The sequence below is a fragment of the Drosophila navojoa genome, chromosome 3 (assembly GCF_054131105.1).
Source record: "Drosophila navojoa isolate 15081-1374.11 chromosome 3, UAZ_NAV_1.0, whole genome shotgun sequence".
Taxonomy (NCBI): Eukaryota; Metazoa; Arthropoda; class Insecta; order Diptera; family Drosophilidae; genus Drosophila; species Drosophila navojoa.
In genome coordinates, this window is record NC_142891.1 from 2,815,948 (window position 1) to 2,840,044 (window position 24,097).

A 24,097-nucleotide genomic window follows, 5' to 3' on the forward strand; every position below is an offset into this window, starting at 1 on the left:
GACACATACATATATATTATTTATAGATATATTGTATATATTATTTAGAAATAAATAATTTTTTTTGCAATTGGAAGGGAATTATGGATTCTGTATCCCTGGTAGATTATCGATAGCGATAGCATGTCTTTCGTTATTGGTCGCGTTCGCCTTCTCTTATCAGTTTATTTTGTTTTGTGCTTTAGTTAATAAAAGTTACTTAAATCGATCACTTTTTATGTTTTCTTTATACGGCACTATCTCATTTGCATAAAAACTAGCATGCCGCCAACAGAGACCCTACGTGCGGGCAGCGGAAACAATGATCGAAATGTCACTGGTTCTGAACAAACACATATAATCAGACAAAGCAATAAATGCTACGAACACCGCGATTCCCAGGCCACGGCCATGTCCGTGGACAACTCAGGTCAATGGGTTCTGCTGGCTGGACGCGGCCATTTGGCGCTACAGCGCCTTGGCCAAGACGATGGCACACTGCGTCGTCACGAACGCCAATCTAAATATGATGTCTCTGTAGCAGAGTTTGCCATATGTCCCAGTCAACGTGAATACTGTGCCATCGCGGTAAGCGTGGTGTTCATATTCCATAGATTATATATGTATATATATTTGATAAGCGAATCTAAATTTCGTTTGTGTCATTTATCTGGTCGCTTTGCAGACCAGTCAAAATATTGACATCGTTCAGTGGGGTCCCGCCGAGCCGCACTACAAGGATTCACTCCGTGGACACACGCGCACAGTTACGGATATAGACTGGCACAGCAAGGATCCCAATTACCTAGTCAGCTGCTCAATAGACACGTTCTCACATATATGGGATTTGCGTGATCCACGCAAGCCAGCCCAATCATTGAATGCTGTCTGCATGTGTAAGGTTCCATTGGGATATATGCTTCTATCATAGATTGCATTAAGTCTTTGATCTGTTCGCTTACAGCGGGTGCTACACAAGTGGGTTTCAATCGTGTCTCTGGCCATTTGCTGGCTGCTGCCCATGATGGTGATCTTCGCATTTGGGATATACGCAAAGGCAGCTGTCCCACGCATTATATAACAGCACATTTGAATCGCGTGCATGGAATTAATTGGAGTCACAGGCGAGAGACGTGCTTAGCCACGGCTAGCCAGGATGGCACCGTTAAATACTTTGATGTCCGCAATCCCAGGCGAGCGGAAAAAATAATAACAACGTTATCGCCCGTTTGGCGTGCCAGATATACGGTAGGACTAGCTATTACTTATACAAAAAGCATTTATTCAGATCCAATCATATTTCTGTAGCCCATCGGCAACGGCTTAGTTAGCATTGTGGTACCGCATATGGGTCGTGGAGAAAATAGTCTCCTGCTCTGGAGCAACAGCAAGCAAACGGACCCAATTTGCTCATTTGTAGGTCACACAGATGTCATACTCGATTTTGCCTGGCGACCCAATCAGGAGAACTCTACAGAAATCGTAAGCCTTGCTGTACATGAATCCTTTGAGATTATTAAGTAATCATTGTATATACTAGGAGTTGGTGACATGGTCGCGAGATCGTACACTGCGCGTTTGGAAGATCGATGATAATATGCTAAAACTGTGCGAACCATCGCCTGATGAGGATGAGGAGGTGGAGCGTGCCTCACCACGCTACGAAAACGAATTGAGTGATTTGTCAACTGAATTTATGATGCGCCCAATGACAGCGGCTGCCTCCTTGCCCATAACCACAGCCAACCTTCAGGTGGGCACAAATACATTGCCTATGGCACGTTCACCCAGCTTTGGCGGTGTCTACGCGAGAAGGGAGGAGACGCATATTGCACGCTCGCTAACAGATCAGCCAACGTGCTCGCTGCAGCATGAATTCTCACTGTTGAATACGAATATGCCGCATGTAGAAGTGGACATGCTGTGTGCGATAAAGCGTTATGCTTGTTTTAAGATCTGTGCCGCGGATCATACGATCATCTTGCAGGTGACCTTTCCCACTGCCTATCCGAGTCCAAATGTGCCGCCCGAGTTTCAATTTTGCCAGGGCACAACGCTCTCCAGCGAGCTAAGCAGCATCCTACTCAAAGTGCTGCGCACCAATGCAATGCAGCGTGTGAAGAAATCGCGCAGCTGTTTGGAGCAATGTCTGCGTGCTCTCGTAGCCGCCATGAAGAAACGTGTCACAGATGTCGCTGGCATTGGGACAGACCGGAGTCAGCTGTTGCTGCAGTCGCCTAGATTGGAGGGCGCCTTGTCGAGCGCCTTGCATGATGCCTGCATCCCTTTTCCACGCACCTCGGGCGTTCATTTCAATGCCATTGGCATGCTGACCACCTTTGCCCAGGTGTTGAGCACCAAGCGTCTGACTTTGCGCCAGCAGATGCAATCCTTTACACCGCGCACCTTGAGCGTCATCAATGGTAGCGGATTGTTGGGCAATGTGATGGCCACCACGACCAATCAGCGCGATCCGAACGCCTCGTTCTATTTGCAGGAGCGTATGATCGCCTGCAAACGCCTGCAGGGCAAGCAACGCGTGATGCGTCAAATCAATGGCACCTCACCCGTCGTCCATGTCTATGATGCCAGCCAGCTGCTGCACATAAATCGCGAAATGGCACGCGATTTTGTGCTGGACAAGCAAAACATAGCGGCAACGTGTCGCCGCAACGGTGAAATCTGTCGTGCAAATGGACGATCAGATCTGCTGCCCATTTGGCTGCTGGCGGAGTTGATAGCAACGCCTCACTCGCCGCACGAATCGATGAGCTGTGAGCTGCTCTTCTATAAGGATCCGTTTAAGAAATCTCTGCTGGAATCGCTGATCATGCATTATGCCACCGCTGGTGATGTACAAATCGCAGTGCTACTCGCCTGCCTTTTCGACAAGTGTCCCGCTGCTCTGATGGGCGTCATGGATGTGGCTGGCTGTCGGTTGCCCACACAGCTCCATGCGCAACGATCGCCTTATCATACGGTGCTGCCCCGTTCGTCCAGCAGCAATTGGCAGCAGTTAAAGCAGTTGCGTAGCAACTCTTGGTCGGATTCGTTGGATTGGGTGGACTTTAAGCTGGGCCAGACAGATGCCTATGCATGCTCTCTGATCCGGCGCACTAAGATGCCGCTCTTTGATCAGTTCAAGCGCGCCTATGCGGATGTGCTCTTTGGTTGGCAATTGCTGTCCAAGCGTGCGCTGATCCTCAAGCACACCCTGCATACACCAGCTCCCACGCAGGGCGTTGAGTTTGTCACCGAATGCAGCGGTTGTGCCAAGCCCAAACGGACGCCCAAATGCGAGCCGTGCAAGCGACCCGTTCTGTATTGCATTCTCTGCTCCTTGCCGGTGCGAGGAGCAGCCAATGCTTGTCTCTCCTGCGGCCATGGCGGGCACATGCAGCACATGATGAAGTGGTTCGAGGTGAGTTTAATATATATATATATACATTTTATTTTTTAGCCCTAATGATTACATCAACTTACAGCGCCACATCGTTTGTGCCACGGGATGTGGCTGCAACTGCTTGCAGCGCACCTCCGAGCTGCTTGCTCTAATTAGCTGATCATCGAAGACGATCTCGCGGATCTCAATCAACGTAAATTTCTAGCTTATCTACGACTTGACGCACCGCAAATCAAAATATACATCAATTATTGTTGTTTTTGTTCTAGTTGTAATGGTTTTTTGTGTAGTCTCCAAGACATTTTGTAGCCTTTGCATAGAAATATAATAATCTAACGAAATTGCGTAAAAGCACTTCATATTTAATTTAATACCGTAAAAATCGTCATATTTTAGTATTGGCAACTTATCACAAGCTCAAAAAGTTAAAAGTTTTTGTTTCTAAAAATATGAGCTCTTGTAGAGAACTTTCAGCATGCTACATAAATTAAAGGAAAAATCTATAAATACCTTTGTGTCTAACACAAAACCCATTGTCTCAAATTATTCCCAAAAAATAATATTTTAAAAACAATCGCTTAAACCATTGCTTGCTTAAGCAATTGCGAAAACCTCCAACGTCCGGATGTAATAATTATTTATTAGTTTTTTGTTTATTTTTCAAATACATATATATTAAATTTTTATTCTTACATAACTTTTTTAGTTTTTACTTTTAGCTTAATATTAACGCATTTATTTGTAGTTTTGTAAATATGTTTGTTTAGAAATCATCGTAATTGTTCGTCACTCTCTTCAGAAAGTAAGTTTTTCTGTTTTGCAAAATATGCAGAATAAAAAATGTAAATTCTATAGCTCTGCTTTTTAACATTTATTTGCCTCTTCGCGATAAGCGTCATGATAATGGAAAATGAAATCACGCAACGAAAAATACTCAATATTTAAAAAAAATGTCAAAATGGATAAACTTATTGCAATTATTTGATCACGCATGTTCCTTAAATTTTGCTTTTATGAATTTTTATATATATATACTATACTTTTTTTTTTTTGAAAACAAAGAACAAGAGCTAAGATCTAGATATAAGTATAAAAATTAAAAAGTAAACAAAGACACGCACACAAACAAATAGTAACGAAATTTGAAAAAATTTTGGCTAAAACTTTCATCTTACGACAATAAGGATATAGTAGATATATATTGAGAAGCTTCAAATTGAAGCTAGAGCTAAAGACGATGCTAACGCTGCTTAACTACAAACGCGTGTGTGTGTGAGTTGGTGTATGTTTCGGGCCTGGATTGTGTTGTTGTCAATGCCAACTAATGGGATGTGTAGTCATCTCGCTATATCATTTAAATTGATCACGATATGTTGCACTGCACATGGCAATAAGCAATCGTACATTGCTGCATTGCGGACTCTTGGGATAGTTCTTAATGAACAGCTGACAATTGCGATAGAGTTCGGATAGCACTTTCGGTGCATGCTCACGTGTGATGGGATCCGACATATTAATGGCCAGCAGCGCTTCATTGAGGTAGCTGCAAACAGTATGAAAGAAACATTAAAACCATACAAATTTGGGTAAAAAAACCTATCAAATCTTCACCTCTGCTTCAGCTCATTGTGGTTGCTCATGTCAGCAGATATTTGTTGTATTAACGACAGCAAAACCTTTTGCTCGAGTCGACAGCCATCGGGCGCGAAGACCTGCATTCGATCAGTATTTCGCAATGTGAATTCCACCAGATTCAAATCATTGGCCAGCAATGCCTGATGGAAGGCCTTATTAATATGATTCGCGAGCAACAATTGTTTTATGCTCTCTCGCAAATCGTATGTGGGTGCGGGCGTTGCTGCCTGGGACCGTAATGCCATACTCTGATTATCCATATGCTTGCGCAACTCAGTGCGTATGGTCTCCTGCATCTGGCGAGCGAGCAGGATCTCTAAGCTTTTTACTTCGCGCTGTGTCTCCAGCATCACATCGGTTAACTCAGTGCGATGCTTAAGTAGATTTGTCTCCACCAGCTGCTTTAAGAGGCTGAGTTTGTTACTCAACTCTTCACCATTATGCGGCTGCGGTATGTGCTGCAGATACGCGTTGAATTCCACCATGACTATTCAAGAAAATAAATGCATTTCTAAATATATTCAATACTCATTTGACTTTGAAATCTTACAATCTTTTATGCCCACGCTGAATGCCTCGTGTAGCTGTTTGAACATATTCTGCGATGACTTCTCGTAGGCTGGGATTAGAGTGCTGCTCATTGATTCGATGAACGCCGTCTGCAGACTTGTCTGCACGCCAATTAGCACGGATTTGCCAAAGGCATCCAGGAATTGCTAAATACAAATTAGAAAATTGTTATTGCAATAGAAGGGACCTCGCTTATATTGTGTCTTACCTTGCTTTTGCACACCTGTGCTATATTTTCCTTTACCGTCTTGTCAATCACATTTAATTTCTGCACAATTTCGAGCTGCATTTGATTCTGCAATTGATCCATTTTCGCATTGACACGTGGCAGCAGCTGCCGCTGCAGCTCCATATTTAAAACGTTGCCAATAATGTCCGTAAAGTGATTCATAACATATTGATTTAGCACTTGCAGCACCGAATCACGCAGCTCCCGATTTTGAGTCTCACTTTTTTAAATAGGGATATGAGAAACAAATAAATGTTAATAAGTTATTTAGATTATACAAAAACATAAACATAACTATCATTATACAACTAGTAAAATTTTAAATTTAGACTACAGGCTACCCTGTATAATTTACAAATATTTCATTTCATTTCTACCTCCCACACTCATTCCCTCTCTTCTCTTACCGTGCGTGCAGAAACTCGGCTAGTTTCTTTTTGTGCTCGTTCTCGTAGCGCTTAAGATATTGCTCCATTAGTTTGGATAATTGCATTTCGATTTTGTATGCCAGTTCGTTGACGCTCTTGGGCTGCAAGGCAGCAGCTGTAGTGCCGCTCGGTTGTTGCAGCAAGTATTGCTGTTGTTGCTGCTGCACCTTGTTGATCTCGTGCTCAAGTTTAGTAAGATGCAGTGATTGCGCTTTTATCAGTTCTAAAAATATCAAAGCAATGAACAATTAATATTCAATCATTCAACAAAGTTTTACTTTAAATACCCAAAAGTTGTTCCAGTTTCGCATTCACTTCTGTTGCGCTCTCAACTATTTGATGACTGCAGTTGCTGCTGTTGTTGTTGTTGCTGCTGTTCAATGTTGTTGCCGTGTTATTGTTACTATTGCTGCCGCTGCTGCCCAGGGTTGGCGGTACATTGCCGTTGTTTTTATGCTGCACCGCTTGGGACATAATTTGGGCCGCATTTTGCAATTCAGCCGATTTTTTAGTGGGTAGCTTTGCATCCTGTGGCAGCCAATTTGATGTTGTAGCTGCTTCCTCGACCGTTGATGAATTGGTTATCTCATTGTCCGTTCTATAAAAGTTAAAAATGCAATCTAACATTCGTTATAACATAAAAACTCACTCACTTATTTTCTGTTTTGCAAATCATAAAATATGGATTATCCTCATCATATTCGAGATTTTCCAGCTCCGGTTCGTAGTCATCTGTATCCTCTTGCGTTGCCATAATCTCTTGCACTTCACGACTTGGACTGGAACCGCCACTTGCCAAGTTCTCCGCTGCGTTGCGTTCCGGATTCCGATCAATGGCTATAAACTTCTTACGAGCATCTGTTTGCTCCTTCAGCTTTTGTTGCTCGCGATCCTCAATGTGCGTGTTGTTGATCAAATTCAAAAGATTGCTGTTGGCTGACTCTGTACCCTTGGCCGTGACCGTGGCCAACATCCGCAATGTCTGCAGCACCTGGGAATTGATGGCCGATTGATCTGTCGTGGTTGTTGTGTTCGTCTCAGCTCCATCTCGATTCACAAGTACAATACTCGCTGCACTAGCGCTAAATGCATCCGGAGTCATGAGATTCAGCTGCGAATAGTTGCTGCCATACTGTGGCGAAGCTGAACGTGATTTATTTGTGGTTGCAGCCTCCTGCAGTATGGCAGATGGTGCAGCCGCAGCAGCAATAGCAACCGACACTACCGAGCCAACTGAATTACGTTTTGATTTACCAAAAAGAGAATCCAGTGGCACAGCGCTCGAGCCGCTGCCGGTGCTGCTGTTATGCGAATTCGGCGAGTTGCTCAATGGCTCCTGCTTAATCTCCGTAACATGGAGCAGATTATCTGGGGACAGAGAACGTTTCTTGCTGCTCTTGCTGCTATTCAATCTTCTTGTTGGCTTGCAGGGCTGGTAAATAATTTGGCATTCCTGCAAACTCTTAGCTTGCACCACGAACATATGAACCACCAAAGCATCAGTGGTTGCGTTGCTCTCGTCATCATAATCATCGGGCTCTTCGAATGGATAATAGCTCTCATTGGTGCTCTTCAGACGACGCATGCTTGCGTTCACTATGGAAAAGGACAGTATGCCCGAGCTCAACTTAAACTCGGCTATATTTTGTATGCGTATGGATGGATCGTTGGAGCCCGCGATGCTGCTGCTCGAGCCATGAGCATCACAGCCATTCTCCGAATCTCCACTATCGCTGCCTTGTTCATTGCCGCCACAGCTGCTGATTTGCATGACATAGACAGCCAATGCATCCAGGCTGGATATAACCAAATAGTTGGCGCTGCGATCAATACCAGCTATAAACATGCTCGGCTGAACACTCGAGGGTACCGAGGCCATAACATTAATCGTTTGCAGGCACTCCCATAGAGAACAATTCCACAACTTGATCTCTGTGTTATGATCGCTGGTGGTGATAACATACTGCCAATAGGCACTGTAAAAAGAAAAGACCAACATTACTAAACATCCATTTTTGTAACCTAATGAGAGCTTACTCCTCCACTGGTTTGTTGATATTATCCAGAAAGAATAACGAGGCCACCGGCTTGCCATCGTGCGGTTTCCACTCGTGCAGACAACGATGATTGCGCACATCATACAAATAAATTTGATAGAAACGAACTAAGCCATCCAGACAGGCAGCCGCAACGGTCGTGCCATCAGGCGATAGAGCAGCGCAGGTTATTAACGTATCCTCTTCTATCTTTAAATAGCCCGTTTCTAGAGACGAGGGTTTTATTTGCCCGCGCTGCAAAGGGATAGTAAAAAGCAAATGACCAAAATAATTATTTATATGTGATAGGCAAACTCTACTTACACCATACTCTGATATGATCATTCTAACATTAAAGCATTGGAACTGTTTACTTCGCGACCAAATCAATAGTTGATTCTCATCATCTTCTTCATGGCCAGTAGCAGTGTTTGCACTAGTATTGTTATTGCTGCTGTTGCCGTTGGTTACATAGGGACACCAGGAGACCATATCATATTCGGGCACATAGTTCGCAATGGGATCATCCACTTTCAACACAAGTTTGCATATTAAATTACTATCGATTAGATCGATCTTATACACAAACAGCGAACACATGTCAATGACCGCAAGGATACGTTCCCTTTCGCTGTGTGCGAATTGTAGATCCAAGACTTCGCCATTCATGCCCTTGATGAGTGCCCGCTGGCTGGTGCTCGTGTTACACACACGCACCATGCCTTCCATACCGGTGGCTTTGTTGTTAACTGGAAAAAGCCATTTGGTATTAACATCTAGTCTCGTTTAGTTATATCTTCCACTCACCATTGATAGCATAGGCAAGATGCTTGCCATCACGATGCACGGCTACCAAATGACCCGGATAATAGTATTTATGCTCCCATTTATAGTCAACGACATTCTTAAGCTTAACCTTGGAGGAACCGCGCGCATGAGAACCGCCGCAGCCATAAACTCGCGTATGATTCGTTTTGATGCTATAGCAGCATTGTTTATCAAAAGGTTTAAAGTTGCTAAAAACAAAAAAAAATATTGTGATTGATTAAAGCAAATAAAACTAAATGTAATTAACGTACATTATTTCGATTTTCTTCGGATCCGTCTGGTTGCCATTGGCGGCTACGATTGCGCCGACGGCCTCTGCTGCTCCTTTATCCTGTTCGTTACTGTTGCTCATATTGAGGCGGGTTCCAATTAGATTTATTTCTCCAGTTGTCTGCGAATTACAGTTACTTGTTAATGCTGCTAAGTGAGCGTTGCTTGTTGTTGTTGTTGCTATTGTTGTGTTGCTTTTGCCTTTGCCACACCTTGATAATGATTGCAATGGCTTACGAAAGATTGGCAAATGTGCAAGCGCAAAGAGCGCGATTAACATTGACGATGTTGTATAGATGTAAACGTAAACTAACCTGCACTGGAGCAGCAGTTTTTCAATCTAGTGCTCGCTGCTTTTGCTACTTTCGTAGGTCGTGCAAAAGTTGTTCACAAATATGAAGCACGCACGGAGCAAATTGTTTAATGCTATTTACACCATTTAAACAATCAATTTGTTGACAAATTCACACGCACAAGTTGTATGGCAAATTTTGCGAAAATTTGCTCCAATGCCGCAAAGCGCTAGAGATGTGTAGCGGCCTATAAAGCACAATCGATAACAGCCATGCATCTGTTATCGCAAAACTCAAACAGGGTTGCATTTAATGCGGCGCCAATTATAAATGAATTTCAAATATTGAGATGTTGCCTTTACAGTTTATTATTTATTGCCATTTTGTTTAGCATTTGTAACATCAACTTAGTACATTTATTTATTATATATGTAGATGTATATCCCTCAAAACAATACGCATTCATTACGTTGCAACGTAACAATATGATTACACAGTGCTTAATATCACTTTAGGTTTTTGTTTGTCTTACATTTTTCTTTGTTTTTAACACTGCATTCAGTTTTGTAGTTTGTAAATATTTGAAAATGATTAACAAGTTGAAGATTTATTTTGTTTGATGACAAGAGAAATAATATACATTTCTTGATATATATTTATATATTAAATAGTTGAAGTATGCAAAAGAAAATCCGCTCACGCGGATTCCAATGATGATAGACTTGTATTTATCATCTTATAAATTCGAAGTTCGCATACTTGAGTGGTCCGGATAAATTAATTTATTCTTTCATTTGCTGAATTGTTTATACTAATGCCTGAAGAAATTGTGATCAAAATGTACATAATATCAATTTGTGTATACGTAGAAAATAGTTTTTGCAAAAAACGAACTTAACCTAAGCTAAGCTTTCAAGGAAATTAAGTTGGTTGCATATTTTTACTTTGTAGTGTTTTTTGATTATAACTTTTCATTTTTTAAATACTTAAACATTTAAGGCTAACTTACGAAAAGTTACAACTTGTTGCACATTAACATTATAGATTTTGCTTTTCATTGCCGGAATGAATGAGAAGGTCGAGAATAGGTTTTTCTTTTCGTTATTTTTTTTTCGAGCTGTGCAAAACTGAATTCGTTAATAAATAATGATATATTGCCTGCAGGCAAACTAAATATAGGACTGAAATCGCATTTATAATCAGTCAAAAAGAAATTTTCAATGTGTTTTGCAGTTTTCAAATGCATTTGGCGCCACTTTGTGATCACCGTTCAACTAGGGTGCAGATATTTTTCTATAACTTCTTCGTTTTCATTTCATTTACATTTACACATTTAGTTTTTTAACAATTAGTTCAATTAGCTTTGTGTGTGCTAAAGAGAAGTATACATAAATTTAATCTGCATAAATATGTGTATGTATGTATTCTATAAGAGGCGTTATTATTGTTATTGTTGCTTGACAAAGATGTTTGCATGATTTTTGAGATTTAACTAACCTACAATTAAATAGCAAAACAATAAAAACTTAAGCAGCGGAATTCACAATATGTTTGCATTTTCTTCTTCCTCCTCTACTATTTGCAACAAATAGAAACAACAATAAAAATGGCTGCTTGTTATTTTTTCTGTTTTTTAATTAAACATTCGTATAGGCACCCGTGGAGCCGGACGAGCCGCCCGTCACATTCGCCGTCATTGGCGCTGATATTGAGGAGTCGGCACGTGTACTGACATCCATATCCGGTGCAGTTGCTCCAGCAACAGCAACTGTTGCTCCTCCTGCTCCTGTCAGGCTCTCCAGCTTTAGACGCATCTCCTCCTTGCGGGTCTGCACGCTGAGCAGCTCGTCACTCAAATCGTTGCACAGATGCAACAGCGATGTGTTCTGCTCACGTAGACGCTGCAACAGCTCCGTGGTGCTCATTTGGTTCTGCTTAAAGGACACATGACGCAATGAATCGGTAATTGCTGTTACACGCTTCTCAAAGCTGTCCGCGCTTGGTAGCTGACCAGCAACTGTTGCTGTTGTTGGTGCAGCGGCAACTACCGGCGCCGGCGTCTGTGGCTTGCGATAAACTTCAAAAGCTGAAACGCGCTGCTGCGTCTGCAACGTAATGCGCGCCGATATGGGCGGCACAAAAGCGGGCGGTGGCGGTGCAGGTGGCAGCGAATGCAACTGCTGCTCAGCAGCACCAGCAACTGTTGCTGTTATACTCTTGTTGTTGTTGCTGCTACTGCTGTTGTTGTTGTTGCTGGCATCCAGCTGCAAGTGTATAGTGTATTAGTATTGTTTGCAAAGCAAAAAGTGCAGAAGCTACTTGAATTTCGGGATGCATAAATACAGTAAGAAAAAGCTACGGCCAATTGTGAATGCATTTGTGGATTTCATTCAAGTTATATATCAAGATAGATAGATATGTATCTTTATTTTGAACACTTACAACATTCGCATCGTCGGCAAAGTGCGTGAAATCGGCAAAACCCGTTGAGGTTTGCATATCGAAGCTGGCTTGCGCGGTTATCTTAATTGAAGTCGGGGGGGGTTTATATATAGTATATTATAATATATATATATATATATTTATATATATATTACATATTGTTTACATAAATAAATGAATAAAGAAATTAATATATACATATACAATGGGCAGACGTGTCTCACAAACAATTTAAGGCTTTGAGTTATAAATAAATATAATTCGGTGCGCCGAAACTGTTTTATATTATGACAGAGTCAAATAATTCGCAATACGGTGAGTACTCTTTAAACGGAATATTAAAGATATAAGAATCGAAATGTAAAAAACATTTCTCTTAATTATTAATACTTTTACTATTTATAGTTTGCATTTCTATAGTTAATATAATTTTAGATTTCTTTTCTCTTTTTTTTTCGAGGGCGCACTGTGTTAAAAATTGCTTAAGATTGTTAAGGAGCACGAGAAAAACTTGTTTAAAAATTAACTTTTAATTATCGTTAGCCAAAATAGAGAGAGAAAGGAGGAGCGAATTTTGTTTTCTATAACTATGAAAACCCGTGAAATCTGCTTTTAAAAGTGAACCGACTCTGTTTTAACATTATCTGTAATATTTGTTATATTGTTAATTATTGGCACTGTTAAGAAAATTATATGTTAAAGCGAAGCAGGCCATTAACATTTGAATGTAAAGCTAGCGGTAGTGCATAAAGCCTGCAGCAGCGATTCTTATTATTATTAACCATAGAGCATTTTATTAGTGGTATTATGCTTCTTGTCTTTCCTAAACAATACATAAATAAATTAATTTTTGGCAATGAAATCGCCGAAAATAGAAATCAAATAAAACAGTAATTCTATTTCATGTTATTAAGAGCAGTATAGGTGCTGACTCCCTTTAAATAAACTCGGATATACTTCCATGGAAATGGAACAGCAGACAGCTCGGATTAACAGTCTTGTGAAATGTTAACTAAGGTGCCTAAGACTTACAGTTGCTGTTAACTGTTAGTAAATGGAACACAACATTTAAAAAGATTATTGGTCATGGATACGTACTGGACAACAGACAAACAACATATACACATTTATATACATATACATGTTTCAATTCAATGTCTTAACTCACCTCTGGCTGTTGGGCACCAGCTGCACCAATTTTGAACTTATTCAAGTCTAAGCTGCTACTACGTGCATGTCGATGAGGACGTGGCGGCGGCAAAGGCGGTGGCTCCTTTTTGGCAGATGTTATGACGCTCGTTGCATAGCTTGAGGGCGGCAATGGCGTCGCCTGATCCGGTGGCTCACTGAGACCAATGGAGCCAATACTTGGCTCCCTTTGCGGCGGCGGTGGCAATGCCCCAATATTATTCTTCGCTGGCAGCTTCTTTGCTTGCGGTCTTTGAATGGCGCGCAGATCGTTGCTTTCCCTTTGAATGTTGTGTGTGCTGTTTGTAGTTGATGTTATTGATGAAGACATTGCAGCTGTTGCGGTTGGTATCGCTGTTGTCGTGGCTATGGCTTTGGGGCTGTCCTCGCGCAGTACCACAACGCCTTCCACATCGGCAATTTGCTGTTGACTTGATAAATCGCCTGAAGACGCAATAGCCGTGCCTGCAAAGATTTGTTTGATAAGAAGATGCATTATAGATAGACCTATATATATATATATATATCTACCTATGGGCGTCACACGCAGTGGCACGGGATGCAAGATTTGCGGATTGGAGCCCACATCCTGGGCAGTGCGTTTCATATCAAACAAAGCTGGCTTCAAACCGGGACTAGAAACGGCAGGAGCAGGCACACCAGCAACAGAAACTGAAGCTACTGTCGTTGCACTTGCTCCGCTTACCATGGCTGTAGCTGTCGTCGTAGGAGATTCACTGAACTTCGTCCATTGGCTGGCATCGTTAGTTGAGCTGGCTGGAGCGCCCGCTCCAGTTGTTATTGCTGCTGCAGCTGTTGTTGTCGACTTTTCCGCATTCGGTGAATTGGAAATGCTGCGGTGCTTGAGCACTGGCGTCGTCACCTCTCGCCTGGAGCTGCTGTTGCTAGCTTGAGAGGAAGTGGAAATGCTACTCAGATTCATAATGTTCTTGTCGTTGAGGCGTGGCTTGGGTTGCTGCTGCTGTGTGCTGCTAATGATTGTATTGTCTGTGTGCTCATCGTCATCGTCATCATTCAAATGCAGGAGATCAGCCTCGGGCGGCTCTTGAGGTATAGTTGATGATGCCGAAACGTTTGTCGTTGTCGATTTGGCCAGCACATTCGGATGTAAGCAATGGGGCAAACTGCTGGGCAATGGTATATTGTTACGACGCAAGACAACGAGATGCATGGCAGCCGTAAATTCGGATAGACTGAGAGCTCCGTCACGGGTCACATCGCACAGCTGCCAAATGTGACGCAGCTCCTCAACGGGTATGCGACTCTTCTCAAAGAAATTGCTGCCAGATGAGGAACAGCATATATAAATATTTTTATCTATCATTGATTTCAGAGATATCGAAGCTTACCGCGCTGCCTGTCCGGAAAGCAGGCCATTCGGATCTCGTTGCACCGCTCGAAATTGTTTATTGTAATATTCGCGCTGTTCCGGAGTTATCTGATAGAGAGTAATCAATTCACTTTCGTTGTCCTCATCATCGCTGCTGTGGCGATCGGAAGACTCCTCCTCGGTTCCCAGCAGCTGGCGGTGTTCATCTCCTAGCAGCCCTTGCCACAGCGTATCCTGCGCCCAGGGACGCTCGGCGACGCTATTCGTCGGTGTCGGACTATCGCTATTTGTGCTCCACGCTTCCGGTGAGCCACGTCGACGCTATGGTTAGATATATATGGTATTTGTTTTTAAGATATATCAGATAAGATAACAGATAAGCTATACGCACTGTTTCGCGGCTGCTGCTGCTGCTGACGACACCAACAGCCTCCGCATTAGCCAACTCATCAAAGTCGCCACCGCAGCTAGATTCGTTTTGCTCTACTTCAGAATCGGTACTTGGCACATCCGAGGTATCCTGCAGCTGCTCCAACTGCTGTTGATGTTGTTGCTGCTGGGAATTGCGACGCAGCGAATTACGACGATCGTTTGTTGGAGGCGGCGGCAAGGCACCTAAGCCATTCTCACACGAAATCGTTGAAGTAGTAGCCGCTTCCTTCCAGCTAAAATGCGGCAAGGGCAATGGCACAGTGGCCGCTATGAGCTCCTGACGCAATGGCACAGACGCTTGATGGGCGGCAATTAGCTTAAGGCATGAATAAAACTGAGCACGAGAGATATGCAAAGCTGTGGAAGGAATGCCAGCTAAAGCGGTGATCTATTAAGAAATATACAAACATTAATTGCGACATCTGTCAAATTATTTATTGAACCTACCTCAATGACTGTCTCGTTGGCAATGTCTGCAGAGCGAAAGAGTTCGGTTGCCTTCAGCATGGGTACCTTACTGCTGCTCTCCACGTCGCAGCACTGAAACAGCTCACTATAGAAACGTGTCTCTGGCTCTGTGAGCGTTACCTCCTCCATCGTCAAACAACTTGTTGAGGGTCTTATTACTATTTGGTATCAAGCTAGCCACGCCCCAGGCCAGGCAACAGTTTTATTTGTTTATATATTGGCTTTACTGCTAACTCAGCTGTGCTGTGCCTCCCCCCACTTTGCGCTTCGGCTTCGTTTAACGTCGCGTCAGCGTAGGTGGAAAAACGGGGCTCCAAATTGAAAGACGATTCGAACAGCAAATTCCAACAGCAGCAGCAGCAGCAACGTTTTGCTTTAGCTTCAGCCAGAGAATTTTATTCACACATTTAATGCATGCCGCACGGCACAGGCAACGTAATTTCCTCAATCTCCGAATTGGTCTTATTTTCAACAGCACAAATTTGTCTAATCAATAGTAAATTTTTACACGAAATTTTCGCAAACTGTTGTGCACTGTGGTGGCACTATCATCGATATTAGTACTTAGAGATTGCGATGGTCGATTAGTACGTACCCGTGACTATCAAGAGTAACTAAGTATTCGTTTCACGATTTCACGAAATGTGAAGCACGCCGTGCTCTTCAATCTGATTAAATGAGATACTCGATTAGTCTGTTTGACAGTAAAAATAAGTATATATGTGCAGAATTGCTAATCTTTTTTAAAACATCGCTAGATTATAAATTTTGAAGTATATAAGAATTATGTTTTGAGATCGAGTTGATATTCAAACTATTTACCAGTATGCCGTAAATCGTCCATCGCTATCGACGATATCGATAACAGCAAGGTTTGTTATTGTCCGTCTAGGCGATTGCAACGCAATTTAGTGTTTAAATTTTTTAACAAAGACTTTCAGTGCCTAAGCAAAGCGATAGATTTAGTGTTTTATATATTGAATAGTTGAACATGTTCTCACGCAAAAAGCCAGAGCCTGCGAAGCGCCGACAGCATGATTTGTCGCAGGTATGAGACAAAAACAAGCATCTACATTTTGTCTATTTACAAATATGACTCATTGACTTCCCTCTCCTCTTGCTTGGCATCAAATAGTTCGGTCTGACGGAAATACCAGATGACTTTGATCCCAGCGCTGGCTATGGTGATGAAAGTGGCGATAGCGATTTGGAGGCTGAACTTGCGGCTATTGCCGGTGGCGGTGGTCCAAAACCCAAAGAAAAGGCAAAGCCAAAATTGTTGCCCAGCAGCGAATTAGATAAAATGATTGCAGACAGCCTGCGTGATGTCAGCGATGATGATGATGATGAGGCACTGGAGAACGACAGCGATTTACTTGGCGAACTGCATGGCATAACAGGCGTAGAGGAGGAGGAGGAGGAAGAGGAGAAAACACAGCCAGCTCCCGCTGCTGCGCCCATTGAGGAAGCAGAGCCCGTGCAAACCTTTCTGCCCACCACAACAGTTGATACATTGTCTATAATCAAACAGCGCATAGAGATGTATAAACAAGCAGAGGCGAATGCGAAAGCTGCCGGTGAATCTGGCAAGGCTCGACGCTTTGCTAGGGGCTTGAAAACACTGCAGGATTTGCTGAAGCAGTCGTCGGCAGGCAAAAACATTAATGTCGATGACATTCCGCCAGAGGTGAGCGTCAAGGCGGCCGGAGGGGGAGGAGGAGTGTCTGTAGCATCTGAAGCCCAGCTAGAAGAGCCAGAGCAACCAAAGCTGCCCACACGTACCGCTCCAGCGCCACCCACTCCAAGCACACCGCCCGTACCGCCCACGCCCAGGTCACCTCCAGCACCGCTCACGCCAAGCACACCTCCAGCTACAACAGCAGCTGCATCTGAGACGCCCGTCAACCCTCTGATATCTCAAATGCGCAGTCGTCAAAGCGAGTACAAAGCAGCCGCAGTGCAGGCCAAACGCAATGGTGACACAGCTTCGGCTCTGCAATTTTTACGAGTGGTCAAGCAATTCGATGTGGTAGTGAAGATGTGCGAGGATGGCCAGGAGGTAGATCTAAGCGATATGCCGCCACCTCCGGCTGAGTTTCTAGCATTCATGGCCAAGATGCAGGAGGGAACAGCAGCAGCAACAGAGTCCGAGCCAGCGCCTACACCACCTCCAGCATCAGCTCCTGCTGCTCCGCCAGCACCTGCAGCTGCAACAGAAGCCACAACCATGTTGGAAGCACTGCAGCAGCGTTTGGCCAAATACAAGTCTGTGGAGGAGTCAGCCAAGGCGGAGAACAATACAAGCAAAGTACGTCGCTTTGGACGCATTGTCAAACAATACGAGGATGCAATAAAGCAATACAAGGCTGGCAGACCTGTGGCCTACGACGAATTGCCAGTGCCACCAGGCTTTGGTCCGTTGCCCATAAGTGAGTCAGCTCCAGCAGCAGCTGCAGCTGCGCCGGATCCAACACCTCCCACATCGCCCACCACAGCGAGTACTACGCCCGGCAGCTCAGCTTCAGCTACGCCCACGACGGCAAGAAAAGCGCCAACGCCACCTCAACCTAAGGAGCTAACGACACGCACCTCCGGAAATCATCAGAAGAGCAATCTGGCTGAGCAACAAATGAAATTATTGCTCGAGCGCCAAAGGGAGTTTAAACTGGCGGCCCTAGCCGCAAAGAAAGCGGGCGAAATCGATCAAGCCAAGGAATATCTGAAGATCTTCAAAGGCTTCGATTCGTTGCTGAATGCGGCAAGCAGCGGTCTGCCCGTGGATCTCAGCACGGTAAGACGACAAGGCTATAAATTAAGATTTTATTACATTCTTATATACATATTTTTCTATTTATAGCTACCTGTTCCACCCTCTCAGCGCGACAATTTGGAGGCATCCTTCGCCATTGTTTCAACTGAGGAATGTGATCCAAACGATGACATTTGCGAGATTGGTGTGCGCATCGAGGAGCAGCTGGCCAAGCAGTTGATGATGTGCAAGAATACGCGGGATCATCACAAAGCCATGGGCGACATAGCTGGCATGAATCGCTTTGAAAATCTCGCATTGACTGTTCAGAAAGATTTGGATCTGGTGCGCTATTCGAAGCGCAAGAATTTATCACTGCCGAAATTCCATTATGAGAAGCGTTCCTTTAACATTGTCCATTGCAACACGGATCTGACAGATAACGAACTCGAAATTGTTGTTGTAAGAGGCATCAATTACAATGTGGCCAATCCCAAGGATGTGGACACCTATGTTCGCATAGAATTTCCACTATTGAATGTAAACTTTAAATTATTACTGTCCATTCACATTTCTTAACAATATTATTTGCTACTACAGGATGAAGCCTTCAGAGCGAAAACAAATGTGATCAAGGACACAGACAGTCCGGACTACGATGAACGCTTTAAGGTGGAAATTCAGCGCGGAAATCGTCAATTTCAACGTATCTTCAGAAGACATGGCGTTAAGTTCGAGATCTATTCAAGGGGGTGAGTTGAAAAACGTTCAGCTACATATATGAACATAATATTGAGCACTATATAATAACTATTAATTCGTAATAAAGCCTAACGCATTTGCTTATTATTAACCAAGGTGAAGCGAGAATAAACCAAATAGAAATTCATTCAACTTCAGCAAAAATAACTTGCACGCAAGATTCTCGAATAATATATATATACTCAAAATCTAGGCTTAAAGCTGTATTGTTGATTTTTTCTTACAATCCCTAGATTTCTAAAAATTTTATTCTCTACTATCTAAATTTCAATCAGTAGTAGTTGAATACAAAACATTTTTGTAAACTTGATTTCTAGACTTGCCACAAATATAATTTGAATGTATTTGTAGACTTTCAGTAAATATATATTAAAATAGATTGAGATTAGCCTATATTTTTACATTTTGCTCCAATACAGTTCTTTCAATTTTACCATTTACCCGCTAATGCTCAACTTTATATATATTGGTATATTTACTTGCGTTTTTAAGGTGCACTGTATATCAGTTTTATATTCACACAAATCAAAATCATTAGTAAAGTATCATTTGTATTAGATTTTGATCTTCATTTAATTGGGAAGCTCCAATTAGAGTGTCTCTTGCTTTAAACATTATCTTATTATGCTACAGGTGATGTGAGATTTAAAAAGATTACTTAATTTTTACCAAAAAAAAGTTTCTGTAATCATTTATTATTTTCGTAGCGCTTTGCCTAGATTTGAGTTCGCCTTTCACATTTTCATTGATTCAAAACATTGAATTCCCATAAGTCAAATGATTTTAATAAAAAAAATTATGTTTTACGAACTCTTACGCCACAATTTCCATTCCAATCGCGCAATGCTACGCTCAATGCTAAAAAATAAATAAATAAATAAATAGCTGCAGTATTGATTGTTGTGGACTAAGTCGTAAACTGCCCATATGTTGTTTCAGAGGATTTCTACGATCCGATGTATTGATTGGCACAGTAAATGTGAAATTGCAGCAGCTGGAAACCAAGTGTGATATACACGATACCTTCGATGTGAGTAAACTATATTATATATACATTTTTAAACAAAAGTTAACCTTTATATTCAGCTAATGGATGGGCGCAAACATGTGGGCGGCAAGCTGGAGATCAAGGTTCGTGTACGAAATCCCATATTGACTAAACAAATGGAGCACATCGACGAGAAATGGCTAGTCCTAGATGCCGAAGCCTGAAACGGAATTTCCCCCATGAGACATTCGATCATCACATATATGCCTGGTCATATTTCTCTATATATAATATCTTGTACTTTAATGCAACAACAAAAGTTTGATGTGTTAATTGCTTACACACACACACATACACAATATGTACTATATATGTGTATACATATATATTTGTATAAATCTTTTATGTATATGAGATATTTGTATATGGAACAAGGCGCTGTCGCTGCTGTAAAGAAAAGGTTGTGCCCCAATTACGTACGAGGGTTCTCTGAAAAATTGCCGTTGCTAAAATTAAATATTTGAAAACTTGATAAACAACATTTATAAAATTACAAATTAATTCCTTTCAATTGATATTTATATTTTTACCGATCAAACAAGAAATATCTAAACAATTTTAAATATACATTTTTTGTGAAAACATAAATCTATTTTGTTTTGGAAATAAGCAAGATCGGCAATTTTCCTGAGTTCCTCGTAAAGAGTTCCAAGCCAAAACAGTTGAAGGGAAAGTTGAGTATGATTAAACAGTGCGCGCCTTGTGGCCAGGGAAAGCCTGATTATGTTTTAACTAATATATGCACGATATGTTATTACTATATATGTATAGATATATATGTATATGCTTTTGTTAAAGTTGTTTGCTAAATTATAACTCCAGATATTCGACTATTTGGGAGAAGGCGCTGCGCTCATCGAAAACATCCACGCCGCGCACCTTGTAGAAACCTGCAAAGGGAAATATTAAATGCAATTGCCTATAGATCGTATATATGTGTATAAATCTTACCATTCACGCTGTTATTTCCGCCCGGCGCATATTGAAAAGATGGATACGGCAGATGCCAGCCCTGCGAGATGTGCAGCCAGTCGGAGCCAGCACGCTCTCTAAACCAAACCTCGTAGCTCTTCAGGCATTGGGTGGATCGCGCTTGTTCGCTCCACCTGATGAACACCTCACTCTTGGTCACCTCCACGATTTCCAGCTGTTGGGGTCGCTTCAGCTTCGGCCAGGCTGCCGAACAGACGCGCAACAGCATCAGCCAAGGCAACGGTAGGTGGGCTGAGTTGACAACTAGTTCGCTATTGTACTGCCAAATGGGACCCGTTTCGTAGAGCCTCGGCGTTTGCGCTCTTCTCATGGCCTCCCTCAATGTGGCGTTCGGATATGCTGGACTGCCTGCCTGCTGCCACACGTGGGCGGGATCTGTGCTGTGCGGCACCAGCAGCTCGGTAATGAACGCCGATTCGTTGGCAATGGACATATTCAGAGTGTATTTGTGATGGTAGGCCGTTAGCTGTGGTCCCGCCTGCTCCGGGCTGAGGAATATGGTGGCCATGTACTGGGCCGCCCCGTTGCCTGAGATGCTGCGCAACACCTGCACACTGTGCTTGCTATCCATGTTGACCACCTCCAGGTTGGCGGCTCGTGTGCCCAACTTGGCCAGCATGCCAAGCGCGGCATAGACGGGCTTCTGCACAAACTGCGAATGCGGTGGGCTCGTCTCATTCATGCGAAAGTGCGCCAATAGGGTGCTGAAAGGATTGGTAACGGATTTTCTTTTAAATGTATATGTGAAAGACTTTATAGTCCATCTAGGGCAAAATAATTAGATTATTTCATTATTAACATGATGATCCAAATTATCATTATGCTAACAACGATGATAGTTAAATAATTTAGTTTATTTATTAATTATCGATCAGTATCATACCGTCATTATAATTATCGTATTGTTGATATTCAGAAATAACATGATAATCACAATAAACACGATAAAATATAAAACAAATATGCTTAAACAATAATACTTATTTAAATATTTTACACCAAACAGCACTCAGCACAACCAAACCGCACGAAGACTGCGACCCAACTGACTAAAAGCAGCACCAAACGGCCCTTTTATATACTCAACTTTCTCTAACTATGGAACTTCGCTCAAGGAGATTTTTCGAAGAGAGTAACTGTGCGCGATCAGTGAGTAAAGAGTGCATTTCCAATGTGAGCTGAGCAGTTAGCATATACTAGCTGGCTTGGGTCAACTAATTTTAGTGATCGAGGGTATACATACATACATACATACATACTAGTGGTAACCCATATATTCATTTCAATAGCTGAACCTAGATCTACTCACCGCTGACTGAATTCGTATGGATGATAGCTTAGAAATGCATTGTCATGACTAAGGGACTCGAGTTTGGCTAAAACACCTCCCTCGAGCTTCGCCTGCCAGTGTTGCATAACAGTGGCGATTAGAGTAGCCGCATAACGCACATCCGACTGGAAGTCACGGGGCGTGTCCCAGCCCGCAACGGGATCTGCCTCGCTGCAAACGGAAGAATGTAGAGTCCACGACGTCATAGTTTGGAATTTGGTTACACTTACTCATTGGCCACCGGCAGCTGCTGCAGCTGTGGATAATCGTGATAGATCTTCGTGAGCAGCGCTAAGGAACCATTTAGAATCTCTTGGGCGCTGCCATCGAGACCCTTGCGATGATAGCTGAGTATATCGATGGGACACTTGGCCAGCTGTTGATTGCACACCTCTAAGAGCTCCCAACAGAGAGGATGACGCTGCTCCGATTTAAAGAGGCCAGCAGGTCCACGTAAGGCACGATAAAGCTGCTTGGATTTGCGTCTGCCGCCCGCTTTGCTGAGGCCACGCCTCACAGCTTGCACGTACTCCAAATAGGAGGCGGAAGTGAAGTTAATGCGATTATAATTGAGCAGATCCGGTTCGTTCCAGGTTTCATAGCGCCAGCTGGAAAGACGAGTTGCGCCATGGCGAGCTGAAGGTGGAAACGAGATGGAGAGAAATCGGGAAGAATTCGATATATAGTTAAACCATTTGCTCACCTAGTTGATGATTGATAATGCTCTTGACAAAGTTCTCCCACAGAAACCAGTTCCGTTCGGGATTCGCCGTAAACACATCACCGGGATTGGCCATAAATTCCAGCACGGGCGACAGATGCAGCTCCTGCAGCAAGTCGACAAATCTATCGAATTTCTCATAGTCATATTGGGGCACACCCTCCGTGCTGTACTCCAGGAACTGCACCAGTTCAAGCAGCCAATGGATGCGTATGTGTGTAATCGCTCCAATTGGCAAAGCTCCAATCAGACGCAGATGCAGTTGCATTGACGGTGCCTCGAGGGCTGCACTAATGCCGTTATAATTGATATCGCCAGCTGGACAAAAGCCAACGCCAGTCCAGAAGTGGGGCAATGGATGATAGACGACATCACTGCTAGTATAGTGGGCGTGGCTGGGCAGCTCAGTCAGCGGCAACAGCAGCAGCAACAGCCGCCACATTGCGTTGCCAACTCAAATGGAAATTACCAAAATAATTTATTAATTATTTTTCGATTAATATTGTTTTGTTGATTATATTGTGCCCTGATTTGCTGTTGATGTGTTGATAAGAGCTGCGCCCCTTGCACAGTGTTTCTGTATCTGTTGCCTTTGGCCGTTGACCACGGCCTTGTCGTGACGTCACAAGCAGAGGCAGCGGCAGCGGCAGAGGCAGCGCGGCAACAGTAAAGCAATAGAAACGTAGAGACAGCAACAGCAACAGCAACAAGCAGCAGCAGCAGCAGCAGAGGCAGAGGCAGACACAACAGCGGCACAGCAGAGCGGCAGCAAAGCAACAGCGTGCCAGTTTCACAGTTAATCCCCTTTTCGTATGAAAGAGCAGAAAAGGAAGACGGACAAAAAATGGGGAAAAAAACATTTTGCCGGCGCGCCGCATTGATTGAGCATTGCAATGGCTCTCATTAGGGGTGGAAAAAATGTGCCGAACCGTCACTTGGCAC

The 24,097-nt window shown here is 43.0% G+C and overlaps 5 protein-coding genes across 9 annotated transcripts; 2 read left to right on the forward strand and 3 right to left on the reverse strand.

The window, feature by feature from the left end:
* Positions 1-99: 99 nt before the first annotated feature.
* Positions 100-5,220, forward strand: Wdr59 (WD repeat domain 59). Its single transcript, XM_018098818.3, has 6 exons — positions 100-567; positions 665-875; positions 944-1,227; positions 1,288-1,461; positions 1,520-3,400; positions 3,465-5,220. Exons 1-6 carry the CDS (start codon positions 262-264, stop codon positions 3,540-3,542), a joined length of 2,934 nt encoding a protein of 977 aa, XP_017954307.1. The 5' UTR covers positions 100-261; the 3' UTR covers positions 3,543-5,220.
* On the reverse strand, positions 4,089-9,902 carry Ge-1 (Enhancer of mRNA-decapping protein 4 homolog Ge-1). 3 transcript variants are annotated; one of them, XM_030385756.2, is made up of 12 exons: positions 9,693-9,902; positions 9,360-9,499; positions 9,088-9,296; positions 8,605-9,029; positions 8,282-8,535; positions 6,898-8,220; positions 6,532-6,842; positions 6,224-6,467; positions 5,796-6,036; positions 5,568-5,733; positions 4,994-5,504; positions 4,089-4,925 (listed from the first exon to the last, which is right to left on the reverse strand). In XM_030385756.2, the coding sequence occupies exons 2-12, from the start codon at positions 9,458-9,460 to the stop codon at positions 4,733-4,735; spliced, it is 3,978 nt and encodes a 1,325-aa protein (XP_030241616.1). In that variant the 5' UTR covers positions 9,461-9,499; positions 9,693-9,902; the 3' UTR covers positions 4,089-4,732. The 3 variants fall into 3 exon arrangements, with proteins under 3 accessions (XP_030241616.1, XP_089114257.1, XP_030241615.1); XM_089258131.1 differs by lacking the exon at positions 9,693-9,902 and adding an exon at positions 9,591-9,669; XM_030385755.2 differs by lacking the exon at positions 9,693-9,902 and having other exon boundaries at positions 9,360-9,660.
* Positions 9,903-10,015: 113 nt separating this feature from the next.
* Reps (RALBP1 associated Eps domain containing) lies at positions 10,016-16,127 on the reverse strand. 2 transcript variants are annotated; one of them, XM_030385758.2, is made up of 7 exons: positions 15,532-16,127; positions 15,044-15,472; positions 14,672-14,973; positions 13,833-14,602; positions 13,282-13,766; positions 12,114-12,194; positions 10,016-11,935 (listed from the first exon to the last, which is right to left on the reverse strand). In XM_030385758.2, the coding sequence occupies exons 1-7, from the start codon at positions 15,679-15,681 to the stop codon at positions 11,309-11,311; spliced, it is 2,844 nt and encodes a 947-aa protein (XP_030241618.1). In that variant the 5' UTR covers positions 15,682-16,127; the 3' UTR covers positions 10,016-11,308. The 2 variants fall into 2 exon arrangements, with proteins under 2 accessions (XP_030241618.1, XP_030241619.1); XM_030385759.2 differs by lacking the exon at positions 12,114-12,194.
* Positions 16,128-16,363: 236 nt separating this feature from the next.
* l(2)gd1 (lethal (2) giant discs 1) lies at positions 16,364-21,042 on the forward strand. Of its 2 annotated transcripts, none has more exons than XM_030385655.2 (6): positions 16,364-16,600; positions 16,688-18,343; positions 18,410-18,841; positions 18,902-19,053; positions 19,949-20,093; positions 20,150-21,042. In XM_030385655.2, the coding sequence occupies exons 1-6, from the start codon at positions 16,544-16,546 to the stop codon at positions 20,273-20,275; spliced, it is 2,568 nt and encodes an 855-aa protein (XP_030241515.1). In that variant the 5' UTR covers positions 16,364-16,543; the 3' UTR covers positions 20,276-21,042. The 2 variants fall into 2 exon arrangements, with proteins under 2 accessions (XP_030241515.1, XP_030241516.1); XM_030385656.2 differs by having other exon boundaries at positions 16,366-16,600; positions 20,003-20,093.
* On the reverse strand, positions 20,330-23,823 carry Idua (alpha-L-iduronidase). The gene is made up of 5 exons (XM_030385657.2): positions 23,138-23,823; positions 22,665-23,070; positions 22,414-22,605; positions 21,063-21,808; positions 20,330-21,001 (listed from the first exon to the last, which is right to left on the reverse strand). The coding sequence occupies exons 1-5, from the start codon at positions 23,595-23,597 to the stop codon at positions 20,922-20,924; spliced, it is 1,884 nt and encodes a 627-aa protein (XP_030241517.1). The 5' UTR covers positions 23,598-23,823; the 3' UTR covers positions 20,330-20,921.
* Positions 23,824-24,097: the final 274 nt, after the last annotated feature.